Source organism: Typha angustifolia, chromosome 6 (assembly GCF_048772165.1).
Source record: "Typha angustifolia cultivar Huaian chromosome 6, ASM4877216v1, whole genome shotgun sequence".
Classification (NCBI taxonomy): domain Eukaryota; kingdom Viridiplantae; phylum Streptophyta; class Magnoliopsida; order Poales; family Typhaceae; genus Typha; species Typha angustifolia.
The window spans coordinates 7,699,999-7,716,202 of NC_133244.1; the positions used below are offsets into that span (position 1 = coordinate 7,699,999).

General features: G+C 38.8%; 2 protein-coding genes across 4 annotated transcripts; one reads left to right on the forward strand and one right to left on the reverse strand.

Annotated features, from left to right (window-relative positions):
• Positions 1 to 5,531: 5,531 nt before the first annotated feature.
• Positions 5,532 to 7,725, forward strand: LOC140760821 (dof zinc finger protein DOF2.1-like). Its single transcript, XM_073097843.1, has 2 exons — positions 5,532 to 5,690; positions 6,529 to 7,725. Exons 1-2 carry the CDS (start codon positions 5,664 to 5,666, stop codon positions 7,513 to 7,515), a joined length of 1,014 nt encoding a protein of 337 aa, XP_072953944.1. The 5' UTR covers positions 5,532 to 5,663; the 3' UTR covers positions 7,516 to 7,725.
• A 1,199-nt stretch (positions 7,726 to 8,924) lies between these two features.
• Positions 8,925 to 15,018, reverse strand: LOC140760819 (probable DNA helicase MCM8). Of its 3 annotated transcripts, none has more exons than XM_073097841.1 (17): positions 14,770 to 15,018; positions 14,536 to 14,676; positions 14,340 to 14,457; positions 14,034 to 14,256; positions 13,788 to 13,951; positions 13,240 to 13,503; positions 12,688 to 12,783; positions 12,441 to 12,593; positions 12,199 to 12,269; positions 12,000 to 12,118; positions 11,046 to 11,175; positions 10,814 to 10,865; positions 10,568 to 10,724; positions 10,284 to 10,458; positions 9,939 to 10,109; positions 9,749 to 9,859; positions 8,925 to 9,320 (listed from the first exon to the last, which is right to left on the reverse strand). In XM_073097841.1, exons 1-17 carry the CDS (start codon positions 14,953 to 14,955, stop codon positions 9,270 to 9,272), a joined length of 2,382 nt encoding a protein of 793 aa, XP_072953942.1. In that variant the 5' UTR covers positions 14,956 to 15,018; the 3' UTR covers positions 8,925 to 9,269. The 3 variants fall into 3 exon arrangements, with proteins under 3 accessions (XP_072953942.1, XP_072953943.1, XP_072953941.1); XM_073097842.1 differs by having other exon boundaries at positions 8,927 to 9,320; positions 9,749 to 9,862; positions 14,340 to 14,436; XM_073097840.1 differs by having other exon boundaries at positions 8,927 to 9,320; positions 9,749 to 9,862.
• Between the last annotated feature and the right edge of the window lie 1,186 nt (positions 15,019 to 16,204).

The following is a 16,204-nucleotide window of genomic DNA, read 5'->3' on the forward strand; positions in this document are numbered from 1 at the left end:
TAACTAAGATAACCGTCTTAAAAAAAATTATAGTAGGCTTAAACTATATGATAACTTCAATATCTATAGGGAGTTCAAACTCATAACCTCTAATATATGTGATAGAGCTCAACTGGGAGTGAACGAGGCGAGCTTGCAAGCTGGGCCTAGCTCAGGTTGAGAATGTTTTTTATCTGGCTAGAGCTCAATTCAAGCTAGAATAGCTTAGCTCTCGACTCGCGTTCAACGTGATGAGGCTCAATAGCTTGTGGTTTGGTGAAGAAGATAGGTTTGGAGCTTGGAGCTTAGAGATCAATGGAAATTTAGAGATGGCTAATAGGAGCTTAGAGGGGGCCGATCGAAGCTTGTAGACCAAGATCACCAAATATCGTTTTCAGTGGTGGTGGCCGGTGGGAGCTTGGAGATGGAGATAGGTTTTGGTGGAATTGGTTTAATGGTGAAAGTAGAAATGAGTTTTGGTAGTGAAGAGAGTTTGGGGGAGATAAGATGGTTTCGGTAATGAAGAGGGTTTGGAGAGATAACGATGGTCTAGCCAATAGTTTGGGGATAAAGGTTGGAGATTTGGAGGAGGGTTTTAATTCTTCTCTTATATAGATTATATTAGTTGTTAGATCTAAGATCCAATAGTTTTAAATCTTATATATATAGAATTAACTTAATTGAGTCAAGCTTAAGTAAGCTAGTGCTAGCTCAGTTCAGCTTGACTCATTTAGAACTCGAGCTGGATTCTTAACGAGTCGAGCCTACGAGCCTCACAAACTCACATACTTTTTTTGATAACTTTAGGCTCAACCAATAGACTAAAATGGTAATTACAACCGTCCAATATTTCACCTCACTCATTTCCCAATTCACCCGATCACCTAGAAATAGATCAAGTTTTTGACCAAACTAGGTATCTTCATAAATTATTTACCCAAATAGTCCATCTCTAAACCTCATTACATAAATAGTCTATTTTTGACATGTTAGCTATAAAACAATTGACCATATACATATACATAAGATGCAAAATACTAAACCTTTCAACACTTTATCTGTATATATATATAAAATGTTGATCTTCATATAGAAAGAAAGTGGAGGAGATAGAATATTTGACTCAATATGTCTTATCCACGTATAGCTTATCTCCGATTTATCTAATTAATAAATAAATACTAATTAAAGAATGATATTTATATATAATAATAAAAAAAGAAACCATGGATGAATAAAATAGAAATTTTCACGTTATAATTTACATAAAGTAACGCAGCAACTACACCCCCTATCTTTTAGTATTAAATCTAGGGTGTGTAATTATTTAGAGGGGAATAAATGTGTGAGGAGCAGGAGGCCCAATTTGGTCAAAGATTCGAGATAGATCTGCCACCTCTGCTCTGTACTCATCCTCCAACTTGGAATCTGTCACGTTTCTTTAACCGCACGCGACAGAAACCAACACCATCCCTGACGGCTGGCTGCTTCACGCAGCCAATCCCTCTCTTATCTCTCCCCATAAAAACCCAAACCCAAACCAAAACCAAACAACAACTAACCCTGAGACGTTACGTTGGGATTCGATCGTTTCCGAACACGAAAACCGCACGTATAACGGACCGAAGGGGCGGGGGGGAGAAAGAGAGAGTGCGAGAGACGACAGCAGCAGCTATTATCCACCGCCGTCGGTGTGACGGAGACTTCTCATCTAACGGTTCTTATTTACTGCCTGGCCACGTAAGCAGAGGGGGACAAAAACAGTTGACAGTAGCAGTAACTGTTGGTTCATTATGATGGGTGGATGAATGTGGACGGATGGATGGATGTAGATCATGGATCGTTCTTTCTTCTTCTTCTTCGTTAGTTGGTTGGGTTTTTGTTGGGAAGTGGTGACGTGACAATCCCCTGATCACGCGCTGCCCCGCGAAGAAGCCGAAGCTGATAAAAACCGTTGGGAATTGATAATTCTTAGGTTTTTTTTTAATTAAATTTTTTGTGTTTCTTTTTATACACAAACAAACGTCCGCATAAAATATCACTAATGTAGAAAGGAAATTGTCGAAAAACACCCTATAATTTTCTTTTATTATTAACCTTACCGTTAGTCTGCTTAATCAAAGGGAATTTTGCTAAGAGGTATTATAAGTACGTTTCAATTTTTATTTGAATAGACTATATTCTGTTGGTAGATCATGCTAAATTTAACTCGAGATGCTTTAACATTAAATCATCAGTCAAGTTATCTTATTTGCATGCATAGTTTTTTTATGAACATTTTTCATGTCCTTTTTTTGATGACTAATAAGAGTTAAAACTTTGAAGTAATTAACACCAAAAAGACAAAAAGCTCTTAGTTTCAAGCTTGAATCTTGGTGGTCACCAACACAAAACAACAAAGTTTGGGTGATATTTATGCACAAGATAAATAATTTAAAAGGGTACCTTATCTACCACCAATCATTTCCTTTGGACCTCATTATAAGCTTAATATCTTTGTAGGATTATGTGCCTTGTGCTCATTAATAATACATCCAAACATTCCCCTAGTGCTTCACAATTATACCACCTTAATTATATCATCCACCAGTAGACACTGTCATCATCACCTTATTATTATATTAACATCTCCTACGCGTGATATTCACAAAAATTATCTCATTAGTGCTTAATAGTTAATTAATTAATTAATGTCACATCTTCCTAGCCAACCAAAAGGAATTTTGTCAAAAACAGCTTACATTTATCTTTTTATTGTTATTTACACATTTATCACAGAGATATTTATTTATTTGCGCACTATATTTTATTTTTATTCTCTAAAATATCTCAAGTTAATTTTAATCTCCCCTTATTATCTTGACCACTATATGTTGTTTATAATAAAATAATTTATATTTAATTTTCAAAAGAGTATGTCGCGTGCTGTAAAGAGGCTGCCACGAGATACGCGCATAAACTTAGGATAAGTAGCGGAGCAGCGAGGAGGGTGCGTGATACCTTCCTTGCTGCGGATAGCTATCGGGGCCCACCTCGATCGGTTTCTCGCTGCTATCCAACTCCAGGGGCTCGGATACCGAAATATTCCAGTCGCTATCCGCCCCACTATCGCTATCGCTATCCGGGTGCCGGGCATGAGCTGGACCCCTCCTTTCCCCCCCTATCACGTTCTCCGTAATGGGAGGCATCTGCTGCTGCTGATGTGGGACCCGCGACCCACCATAAACCCCACACCACCGACAAAGCTCTCGGATTGGGTGGCGAGTGGGGCCCGCCCGAGGCGGGTATTATTCCTTCCTTCGTCGCCAATTAATGGCAGCGGTCCCTTCTCGGGTAGTACTTCGGGGTCGTCCTTGCCATGTTCGACTGAACCTTCTCGCTTCCTTTGAGAAGGAAAAGAGACTCCTTCTAGTCTTCTTTTTAACCGAGGAGAAGATTTTGTCACATAAGACCCTGTCTTCAAGCGAATTCTAGATTTGGCACTGTTTATTTCTTTTATTATAATTGATCGTGAGCGAGTAGAGTAATCTAAAATATTTACGCGAGATTATAGGATTAGAGCAGGCATTAATAGATTGTTAGATACGATCTCTTGGCATGCTCGAATTGAATTGATATATTCTATTGATTAAGTAAATACTATATATATATATATATGTTGAGTATCACATGTGTTTTTATTTCACAATTAAAAATAAAAGAGACTTTATATATAACTCATTAACACTTACTTAATTGTTATATTTTAATACAAAGTAATATTTAGTTTCACATCAGACTAAGACTCCAGGAATTCCCAACAGTCACCACATACAAATCAATACTGTAATTAGTAAAAAAAATAAATGGTCGGGGCAACAAAAGCGCGTTAAAAATTAAGCCGAGGTGTGTTTTGTAAATTTCCCAATGACGATGGGCCCAGAAGGAAATAAAAGCAGCAGCACGAGGAGTGCTCGCCGTACTTTACCTTACCTTCTACTCGTCGTGCGTAGTGGCACCGTACGTTCTTCGAAGCCCATCGATCGGGAACCGTTGATTTGACAAGGCCGGCAGAATCTATGGTTCAGGGGAGGTTGTCCAGAGGAGAAGTTCAGTTAGTGGGTAACAGTAGTACGACTGGTGAGAATTAGTGCGATGTGATGACTAGGATTGGGTTCCTTAGCAGCCCAAACGATGCGGACACTCGTGTTTGACCGGTCGTGATCACAGTGGTGGCTTAATTTATTCCTCACACTTATAAATATTGACATTCTTTGCTTCCAGGAAGAGATCAAATGGAGCGGTTTGGATGTTTTCCAAGGCAAGCTAATATATCACAATTCTAACGATGTTGATTGGTCTACACAGATAGATTCTTTAGTGATGAGAAGTGCCAAAGTCTTCTAAATTTACTCTAAACACGCTAGTGCATCTTCTAATTAATATATATATATAATTAAATTGACACCTTCTAATTAAATGTCCATTTTTTTTTATATAGACCATTCAATTATCTCATCTTTTTGATAATGTTAACATAAAATATTAACTAATTATCTTATTCTTAATTTGTTTTTCCTATAAAATAGTAGTAAAACGTTTCTAAGTAAATGAGATGGAGCTTAAGAAACTAACGAAATAAGCTGGGCAATGGGTATCCTAATATTTAGTTTTCGCTTTGTCACGTGACATCCACTATACCGAGTGGCTTGGCTGAAGTAAGTTTCAGGTTGCAGAGGATCTTGCAGACTGAGCTCATTTGAATGCACTCTTCCCTTTCACACAAGAGAGAGAGAGAGAGAGAGAGAGAGAGAGAGAGAGAGATTCATGTGGACATGTTGACCATATAGAGAATGGGTTTCACGTGTACTTTTGTATCGAAGAAGCTACTCCAATTCGCGTGACAAGGACTTCATCTTCTCTAGATTCTACTCACTCTTTATATTGTTCCATAACTATTATTAACTTCTTCTGTTTTACTAGTTCCTGTGATCTTCTGTAGGCAATAATGGAGCTGTACTAGTGATTCTAGTGACGGTGATAGTTAAATATTACTTAGTCGTCGAAGGAACGTACCCTAAACCAATGAATTAAACTTTTAAAGAACTTCATTGTGATGGAGATCCACATGACATGCAAGGCCAAAGTTGGCCAATTTCCGTTACAATGTCGCACCATGCATGCATGCATGGTCATCCATCCATGGTGCTAGAGGTAGCACCATCCACCATCGATCCCCCACCATGCCGAACCTGCCATCATGAGATCACGCTACCAATCTACGACTCCACTCCGTCACGAAGTTCCACACGTCGATCGTCTCTCGTAGAGAGAGAAAAGAGAAGGAGAGAAAGAAGAGATAAAGGAGAGAGAGAGAGGAGAGGGGTCCAGAGTAACGTCACTCCGCTCCACGCCAAGGAGTGGGACCCACCTCATGAGTCAGTTTTCAGAGAGAGACTGGAATTTTCTATGCTTTCGCGGCCTTGCAAGCCAAAAACGCATCAATCGTTTGGTACGGAACGTAATCATTTCCTTCCACCTTAATCTCTCTCTCTCTCTCTCTCTCTCTCTCTCTCTCTCTCTCTCTCTACCACTCACTTCTCTCTCTCTATTTATTAGAGGGGGGTAGGAACACAGTTCTACTCTTCTTTTTGCTCCTCTTTCCCTTGCTCTGGTTGTTAATTCCTCTCTTTTTCTTTGCATGGATGGAGATCTCTACTGCTCCCCACCAGGTAAGCCTAGATCATCCATGGCATGCCATAAACCTTGCATATTAGCAATTCTTCCGCATCATTTTAAGATGAGGCTAAATTGGCCTTGATCTGGTATTTGATTTGATTTAGCTAGAGATTTTTTTTTTCTTTTGGTTCTGACCTTTTGTTTTTGAGTTGGAAGTTGTTTGGTCATGGATCTTTGGTGCTCTTTGGTTTCACAAACTTTGCCATGAAGCTTGAAGCTTCTTTTCTATGAGGTGCCATTATAAAGGTGGAATTTTTAGCCATTTTGAGTCTGAAAGATTGTTTCTTTTTCTTGCTCCTATGCTTTATTTTGAGTTGGAGATTTATTTTTCCCTTTGGATTTCGGCTTTCAAGTTAGATACGAAACTTCAAATTATCGATTTTTGGCCAAGTATCTGGCATCTCTAGTTAACCTATGGATCATGTAGAAAAAGACCCAATTGGGCTTCTAAGGTTTCTCAACAAGAGATTTTGTGAATGAGAGGGAGAGAGATAATTGAATAGTCTGATCCATCCTAAAGCTAGTGAAGTCATAACGTTATTTTTGGGTCATTTCAGTGACCCATTAATTTCACACTATAAGATAGATGCTTCCATTCTTGTAGCATTTATTGGCATTTCTTCCTTCCAATTTAATTGTATGTAGAAAAGGATAAGGATCCCTTGACAGTTATAAGTGCATTTAAGCACTGCAAATAGGACAGCACTTCACCAGCCATGATCAGGAGGAACACCAGCTTCATTAAATTCCCATCTCACAGAGCTCCATCTTTTCATCAAACTCATCAATTCCTACTCCAATTTATTCTAACCATTAATGATTTCTCCACAGCTCATGGCCAAGTACCCACTGGAGGAATTTCCAAATTGCCCCGTGACACATCAACACCAGCAACAACAACTACAGCAGCAGCAGCAGGAGAGGAAAGTGAGGCCTCATCCTGATCAAGCTCTTAAATGCCCAAGATGTGATTCCACTAACACCAAGTTTTGCTACTACAACAACTACAGCCTCTCCCAGCCCAGATACTTCTGCAAGGGTTGCAGGAGGTACTGGACTCAAGGGGGGTCTCTCAGGAATGTCCCAGTTGGAGGTGGATGCAGGAAGAACAAGAGATCCTCCTCCAGCTCAGCCTCCCCTTCCTCCTCCTCCACATCTTCCTCTACCTCGTCCAAAAGAGCTCATGATCATCAAGATTTGATCACCAATACCAACCCAAGCCCACTTCTCCCGACCCTAATGCCTCCTGCACCTCTCTCTTATGACCCAAATGATCTCTCGCTTGCCTTTGCTAGCCTTCACAAGCCACCACCAGCCAGTACTGCTAGGCAGCTAGGCCTAGATGACCACCATGAGGGTTTCTTTCTAGGAAACCCTAACCCTAGCACCAACCATCCACCTACTGCTCCTACCAGTGGATTCCTGGACATTCTAAGAGGTGGGTTTTTTGATGGTGGTAGTAGTAATAGTAATAATAATAATAATACTAATGATAATGATAATAACCCAAGTGGATTTCACAACTTCTACTATGGGTTTGGTGATGGTGGTGTTGATGGAGGAGAGGTGGTGCTGCCGTTCGAGGGAATTCCACATGGTGGTGCAACTCAAGCAATGGCAGGTGCTACAACTGGAGATGTAGTAGCAAGTGGCCAAGGGTCTTGCAAAGCAATGGATGGAGGAGAGAGCAAGGTACTGATGGGTCTACAATGGCAGATGGGTGGAGATGGCAACATGGTTGTGGAACCTGGAAGAGATCACTACTGGAATGGGGTAGGTTCTTCTTGGCATGGACTCATCAACAGTTCCCTGATGTAGAGTTGCACTGAGCTGAGACAGTGCTATAGGTTTGTCCCAACTGCTGCATCCATGGATGGACTAAAATTTCCTAATTTGGGAACTCCTAAAGCCCTATCTTCTTCTCCATTGTAATAGTCTTCTTTTTAACTGCTTCCATCTTTTGTTTGAGTGCTAGTTGATCTGACAATCATAAAGTAAATCAAACATTCAGATTTATTTCCAAAACAAGGAGTGAGGTATCAGCTACTGGTGCCACTCAAATACAATCTTGCTTGGTTTGCATGAGCATAAGTAAATAGGAACAATTATGTGTGTGGGAATATATAATGATAGATCAAATCTATGTGAGGATTTTGTCTGACTTGGGAATCTTTAGGAGGTAACCTATAAAGTAGAACAACAAAATCTAGTGGGAATATCTTGTCTGCATAGGTGTTTTATCTTCGCTGATTGGAGAAAGCATGGCCCCTTGAGTTGGATTCGTACAGGAGCATAGCTTAATAAACTCATATAATTTCATGGTGTTTTGCTTACCTTAGGTGCATATTTGTGGCTCAAGATATGTTTTTAGAATTTTTTTTTTCTTTCTTTTGAGAAATAAGATATGGGCTTAGATCTTGTCGAACCTAAAGTAGCTAGCATCATTAGAGCATGCCCTAGCTTTCGGAATTCTTAACCTAAAGCATCTATGAACTGAGGGGTACTCTCTCAAAGATGACATGGGATGAGCATCTTGGTTAAGCATCCTTGACAGTAGCATTTCAACAAGCACAGCTAAAGCTTCCTTCCTTCTGGAGAGAGAACAAAAAATAAAAAAAGAAAGAACCACTTGGGAGTTTTTTAACCTCTACTTGACTGCTTAATGGGTTCTTTTGATCGTTGTAAATATAAGTTGGGTTACCAAAAGATCTTAACTTGAACGTATCAAACGATTCGAACACTATTCTAGCTTCCACAGCATCAGTGATATCTGCGGGTACAACCATAAATGCGAAACTCGGCATCCGGTGTAATATGTCGGCACCGACTTTCGAGCTATTAACATATCGACGCTGTCACCGCATTGCAAGAGAATTCAATACCCGCAACACGTGTCAGCCACATGTCTGTCGGTCTTCTTCCCAACTAAAATAGTTTATCTTTTAAATGCACGGATAGAGCAGCACTCATTTGAAAATTACCTTCGTTAGGACGGACACGCCCAGACCGAATGGAAGCTTCCTAAAACTAGGATTAGCAAAATCAATTAAATGCCATTTGAATTAATTGTTCATGAAAATTTCAAGATTAAGGACGCCATACTTGATGGTATAGTAGTATACATTATTGTTATTAGGTTGCTTTTATACACCATTAACAGTTTTGTGGTCTATGCTCTCTCCTTCCTATGTTTTCTTCTCAGGAGATGCAGATCTTCTGCTTGACAGTTTTGAGAAAAAGAAGTGGTTTTGCCAATGGTATGCCAGAATAGAATAGCGTGCTTCTTTGATGCAATAATTCAAACTTTGGTGTGATTTTAAGAGAATTAGATCACCACCGTCACCACGGTAACAATCACGGCTAGCACCAGCACCTTCTCCACGGCTCCGCCTTCATCGTTAAAAATGTAGTATAATGTACTGTCCAGAAGAAATGGTGAAAGAGGGAAAATTGTCGAATTTATAATTTACACTAAAACTTGAAGTAATCCATTATGCTAGTACATATCAAGATTGATAACATGCATATAGACAAGCTCAGCATAGTCACCGGAAAAGCAACTGTTAGCAAACCTAGCATCTTGACCTTGTCGATTGACTGCGGGAGTACGATGATGACAACACCTACACAGAAATAATTTTACTGTCAATGAAAGTAAAACTACAGATACAAATTAGTTTTAAAGAACAGATTATCTTGATTAGCCTCAGCCTCATACTGGTAGCTATATATCCATCTGTGCTCGTGAAAGGAACATTGGTACTTCAATGGTTACGGGCAATCTTACATGAAATCATTAGTGAAAGATGACATGACATTAGAATATTAGGTTGCATTTTAGATGTCCTTTTTCACAAAATCTACGACTTTCAACCATGTATATCAAATATGTCTGTATTTAGACAAAGCAAATAGTAGTTTTTTTCATGATTCTCAAAACCCTCATTTGGCCTGATGCCAAGTTGGTAATGGGATCACTATCCAACCATACCAGTGAAAAGTGCAAAGTGTTTGTCTGCTAACAAGGTAAGCAATGAGTCACAAAACATACCTGATACATCTTTGGTCCTTTCTTTAGCAAATAGCCAACACTGTTCAAATTATCCACAAATGTATCGATATCTGGAACTCTCAAGCTAATTCTATCTGCCAAGCTGTATATCTCCTGCCAATGAATACACAATACAACATAAATATGTCTACATAAATCCAAAAATAAAATAAATTGCTTTGTGGCTTACAGAAATTGAAAAACAATCTTTTTGGTCCAATTCAGATTGCTTGTTGAGGGCACTTAAAAATCTCTTCGCCTCCTTTTGTTGACTCATGCCACCACTACGAGCAAAATCCACAATACCATGCTCATCGACATATTTGTCATACAAGGATTCCTTCATTATCTCAACAACATCCTGCAAAGTGCAAACCCAGCTAATGGAATATAACATTTCCATACTTCAAAAGAGTATAGGAATAATAACCTAGAAATCAATTCTAGGAAAACAAAATCAAGTACAGGTTCATCAGAACTTTGAACCAAAACAACCACAAAATAGACCTGAATTGAATATCAGGAAGTAAATTACCTTCGCATCTTCGGCAGTAACTACTTCCCTGAGATCCACCCGGGCACGAGCTTCGGCCAATCTTACCAGACTTTCCAATTGTCTTGCTGTGATAGGTGTGCCGTCAGCTGAAGTATTACGATCCCTTAGTCGCAAATAAAATGACCGTAAAATCTCAGCTGCTGGTTTAGACATTCTGAAACAGATAAGCAAAAGAAATCAACGGTAGGAGAGGAAGCAACTTCAGATGACATCCCACATCCCATAAGGAAATTGGAATTAATCATGTCATTTTACAAATTTACCTAGGGAAAATGAAGTTCCTCGCATAAGTTATATACTTCCGAAGAAGGGGACAAGGTAATGGAACAAAGTCCTTCTCCATTTGTGGGTCTAATCTCAACCTTGAAGTTAATGAGCTACTCTTGACTGCAAAGTTGGTATCCCCATCACAGGGCAATGCTGCATAATTGTCACCCAATTAATGAAAAATGTAAGTAAAACTTTTCATAATAATCAATCACAAACTCAAGAAGTTGTGAAACTAGTACCTCTTCGTGGCTTCTTACTGTGAATCAGATGTTCTCCATCATTCGAGTGAAGCTGCAGGTCAAAATTATATTTATATATTAAATTCCTAAGTGAAAATATAGTTCATAAATGCATATAAGAATTGTCAGTTCACCAGTAAGATACATTACATATTTCAATCCTAATCTCCTATATCACATGCATATTGCATATAGTGGAGAATAAGAATGGAATTCAGGCATGGTTGCTTACTGCCATTATATGATCAGAGACTCTCTTGTCCAGCAGTTCATCTGGTTTGTCGAGTAAAATGAAAACCAAATCAAACCGTGAGAGCAGAGCAGCACTCATTTTCAGATTTTCATTGACTGTTTTTGCTCGGCTGCAATAAGTTATGAAGATTCAAAGAAAAATAACAGAAATCAGCACATGTCGTAAAGTTCATCCTACTTGTGATGATCAAAGATGTTAAAGATGAGAGAGGATATCATCTTTAAATTTTAAAAGAAACAGAGCAAATCAGCTTTATGTGCAAAAATTAGATGATCTCTGACAAAGATGATTGAACATCTGCAGAAAACATACTGATAATACCAGGCAGGTATTTAAAATGTTCCTAACTCTGGTCTCTGGGTAGTTGGCCGTTGCAGATTATCATGGATTAGAAAGTCAAGCTTCTGATCATCACACATTACATATTGGAGAATAATACTGGAGAAAGGGCTATTGTAACTAAAAACTTTTCACACCATTTTATACCAGTACGGCAGTACCCAATAAAGTACAGATAAAGGGAATTGCAATTATTCATTTGACTTTATGAAAGTCAAACTGCTTTTCAGGAAAGGACAAATAACATTTTTAATAACCAAACTGTCTTTCAGATAATATGTAATTATTTCTAGAGAACAATTGTTCTGAAGAAAACCATAGGTTGTCTCGTCATATACACACAAACCTCACCAAATTGACAATCATGATCACAGTCTGAGACTCCTGCCAGATGATTTGATAATCTACCTACCAATTAACCATTGTCGAGCCTCTTCAACATGACCATAACATATTCACTTGTACTCTGCAATCTATTATCATATTATAGTGAAGGTTACTTGCCCAATATCCAACTAAATACAAACAAAAGGTAGAATTTCACGTGAAAGAAAGCTAGAAATGAAGCGTTTACAAGTAGGGAGATGAACCTACTTATAATGACCACCTACAGGATTTGCTGCTGCCAATACAGAAGTACGAGCAGATAAACTTGCTACAAGACCAGCCTTTGCAACGGAGACACATTGCTGCTCCATGGCTTCCAGAAGAGCCTAAGAAACTGAAATTCACTTAGAAAATTAAAGCATTTATATGATATAGAAATTTCTATCAATGATCAGAATTACCTCACCTGATGTTCAGCAGACATTTTATCAAACTCATCAATGCAGCATAATCCACGATCAGCGAGGACCATGGCACCTGTTTGCCAAAGCCAAAACTGAGTTTGCCAAACTTGAAAAAAAAAACTAATAGATCCTATCAGGACTGAGCAAAATTGATTACTGACTCGAGAAACTAATCACTCATTTGAAAGATGCTTTGTGAAAAGGAAAGAAATTTTTACATGACAATGTTCAATATAATTAGTACCAGCCTCAAAAGCATAATCACTCGTCATAGAATCTTTAACCACTGCAACAGTCAGACCAGCATTTGTTGTTGCATTGCCACACACATAGATGCCCCTTGGAGAAACTGCTGCTGCTGCTTGCAAGAGTTGACTCTTACCTAGTCCAGGATCACCTACAATGGCACACTAGAAAATATAAGTAGAGTTTCTTTATTGGCTATTGCAAATTGAAGCATTAAACAAGCATATGACAAATTTGTCAGTTACCAACAACAATGACATGAATGTCCCCTCGAACTGGGACCTTGTTTTGATCCATTGAATGCTTCTGCACGCCGCCAAATAGTGCAAGAGTGATACCACCTGAGGAAAGGACAAAGAATCAATGATGTTTGCTCAAAAATATCAGCAGACAACAGTGAAATTCAGTGAAAACAATGAAACCACTAGGATATTTGCATTATATAACCAATACAAAAACCTTCAGACAAAAAGTATAATGCCATATGCACTTCAAGTATGATCCAAGATGTTCTCTGAAATTTCTTGATTGCTCCTCAGATATGCATAAATAGTATGATTAAGAGATAGTTTCATAAGGTAATCCATTTAACTAACGGAATAGTTTTACTCTCTATTTTTTACATGACCTTTGATATTGCTTGTTTATAATACTATCCATAATGCTAATTAAAGTTTCTCCACTCCTCTAGGCCAGGTCATACCATTCAGTAAAAGATTACACAATGATAATATTGCCAAGGAATCTGAAACTTCTATCAAATATTTCAACACGTATGTTATACCGAATAGACTTACCTTTTACAAGTTCATGACCATAAATGGATGGGCATAACGACTGAAGTATTTGACGGAAGACATCAGAGCCATGCTCCTCTGAAAACTTAACAATGAATTCCAGATCCCTTTGGGAAAATGCATGGAAGTCAAACAGCATTTTAGCTCTAGTTTCAGAACTATTCATGTTAAAATCTTTGGTAGTGGTCTGGGCCTTGGAGTTCCTGACTGAAATTGCTTCCAGATATAAGTAATACAACCCGTGATTCTTGTTTTTTGACTTTCCTGGGGGAAAAAATCAGAAGTTAATCTGAGTGCATCCTCCAAAATGATTTTGATGAAACCCATATATATTACATCAAATATTCAAAGCTTGAATCAACATTGTTCAATGGTATCTAGACTAACAAGGCATATGATGTTTAAATGATGGCATTTTGAGAAGATAATAAACAAGATTACCATATTAAAAGGTCATGTACTGCAAATGAACTGCTAAAACTAAAGAACATGAAAGGACTTGCCACCTAGTCCGTTAATAGTCATGTATTGCAAATTCTGAACTATACCTCCACCAACATCCATGTAATTGTTGATTACTTTTACAATTCCGGTAACTGTTACAATGTCTCCAGGGAGGCAAGAATCGACAAGATCCTCAGTCAGCTCACACTCCACAGTTCGAGGAACCCGACCTTCTTCATGACTCTCAGATTTGAGTAACTCCTGAATCCTGGATGACAAGGAAAAAGAAAAGTGCCAGAGTTTTAGCATTGCAGATGCAGAAAGAAATTCAATTACTTGAAATCACATGCCTTATCTTTTGAAAATCCATTAATTTGGCACTGGATCTGATTGGGCCAAAAGTTCTGCTTTTGCATCCATGAACACTACAAATCACCGGAGGCGAAAATTTCCCATCGGAAAATACACGTGTGATGACAGTTCCACATTTGCCGCATGCAAAATCCAATTGCAGCACAAGAGGCTTCACCGTGCTCACTTTGACCACAGTACCGTGCACGGAAATAAATTTCTCTATCATAAAATAACTTAAAGTCAAATTTCCTCTCTCTGATGAATAAAAGAAAACGACATAATACAGAACGTTCAAGAATTACTAATATATGCCGCTTTCAAATTCTTCAAAGCAATCAGCGACTCAGAATGGTTATAAAGCCTAATATTAATCTTCTCTATATCCTCCAATTGGAAATCCTGCCCGTTCGAACAGAGAGCCTTACAGAAATATTATGAATCATCAATTGAAGAGCAAATCTATAGGTCAGCCGCAACCAAATTTATCAAGAAATCTACCATGTGAGCCGCAGCACCCATGCAGAGCAAAGCTTCTTTAGGCATTTCTTGAAGAGCGCCATACAGTTCCTTAACTCCGCATGCCTTCCGAAACTGCTCGAAGTCGACCGGAAGAAAGAAGACGCCGTTGTCGTTCTCCACCTTACGATTCCAAGTTCCGACACATCATACCATACGGATCGAAACCCTAAATGTCAAATGGACTTCGAGAAGAAGCCCTAATGGTAGACATACCTGGGAGAGAAAATGGCGGGCTTGGCGTGAGGTGAAGAAGGGGTTAAGCGCGGATATGAGTTCGAGCTTGGGATCGTCCATGGCGAGATCGGAACCGGGGAAGTAGTTGGACCAGATCCGCGCCACCTCGCGCGGATCCGTAGCGAGATGGTCGCGAATTCGGGTTTCCGGGGAGTCGACGTACATTGTGGCGGGAGTCTGGGGGCGAGCTCGAAGCGAGACGAAGTGGTGAGCGGCAACGAAGAGATTTTATTTTCGGAAAAAATAGAGAGAATTTTTTTAGTCCATATATATATATATATTGATATTTGAAGAGCTCGAAAATTAAATATAGATCAGACAATGAGGCGATTCTCTCCTGATACAGTCAGTGAGACTTATCAAGCATTAGTAAATATAGTAAGCTATCTAATTTAAGCTTCAAATAATATGCATCGTCGAATTATTACTTCATGTTATTAGAATTGGTTGGTGCAATATATGAACTTTTGTTTAAAAAGACGAGCTGTATTTCAGCTATGCTGACTGCTCTTTAAATTAAGGCAGCTTAAGTTCTCAAAATATTACAAAATTTAAATAAGTGTTGTCATTCAAGCCCACCAAAAAAGTGATAACGACTTCATCATTAGTGGGTAGTCTAATCAATTATCTTACTACACTCACATAATACATGAATAATTCAGTATTCCTTAACCCTTTTAATTAAGCTAATACATTCACCACCAAAATCATTATCTACTCGGACTTGAGGTCTTGCAAAAGAGGAGAGTTTTATTTTTAATTATTTAAGAGTTCGAAAGTTAGATATCAGTCGGATAAAGAGTTAACCATCCTTAAATGTAAAAGCAACTTAATTAAACTTTAACTAATTTACTAAGCTATCTAATTTAAGTTTTATGCCATGTGTGTCATCAAACTACTATTCTAAACTAAATACCACTGAGCCATTACGCCAAACCATCAATTGACTCAAGCTACCACCAATCACTAAATAATATTTTTAATAATAATAACTTAGAGTTAGAGTAATGACATGAACTTCTTAGTTATAAGAAAGGCAAATATCTATCTAATAATTTTACTAGAGTTGGCAGCCAAAAAAAGAGAATTTTTTTTTTTTTGAAAGCCAAAGAGCTGTGACCAGCTATATATTAATAGACGGTCGAGGAGTTGCCGCGTCGACAGTTAGAAGATTACACAGCTCAGATGGAACCTGGCTTAGCCGCTCTGCGTAGCAGTAGCCAGAGGCCACCCTCGCCTTCGCTGCTGCCCAGTCTGCCACTGCATTGGCTTCCCTCCCTACGTGGACAAGTCTGACTTCCACGAATTCTTTTGCTAGCTCCGCGCACTCCTGCGCCAGATTACGGACTCGCCATGGACAGTGGTCCACCTGCTGCATGCATCTGATGGCCTCCGAGTAGTCCGTTTCTATCAC

Bases quoted from the DNA above. Each gene is read 5' to 3' on its own strand.
- LOC140760821 (XM_073097843.1), top strand. From the start codon at position 5,664: ATGGAGATCTCTACTGCTCCCCACCAG. The intron at 5,691-6,528 runs GTAAGCCTAGAT...ATTTCTCCACAG, and splicing joins TCTCTACTGCTCCCCACCAG to CTCATGGCCAAGTACCCACT.
- LOC140760819 (XM_073097840.1), bottom strand. From the start codon at position 14,955: ATGTACGTCGACTCCCCGGAAACCCGAATTCGCGACCATCTCGCTACG. The intron at 12,784-13,239 runs GTAAGTCTATTC...TCCTTTCCTCAG, and splicing joins TGGTCATGAACTTGTAAAAG to GTGGTATCACTCTTGCACTA. The intron at 12,270-12,440 runs GTACTAATTATA...TTTGGCAAACAG, and splicing joins TGATTATGCTTTTGAGGCTG to GTGCCATGGTCCTCGCTGAT.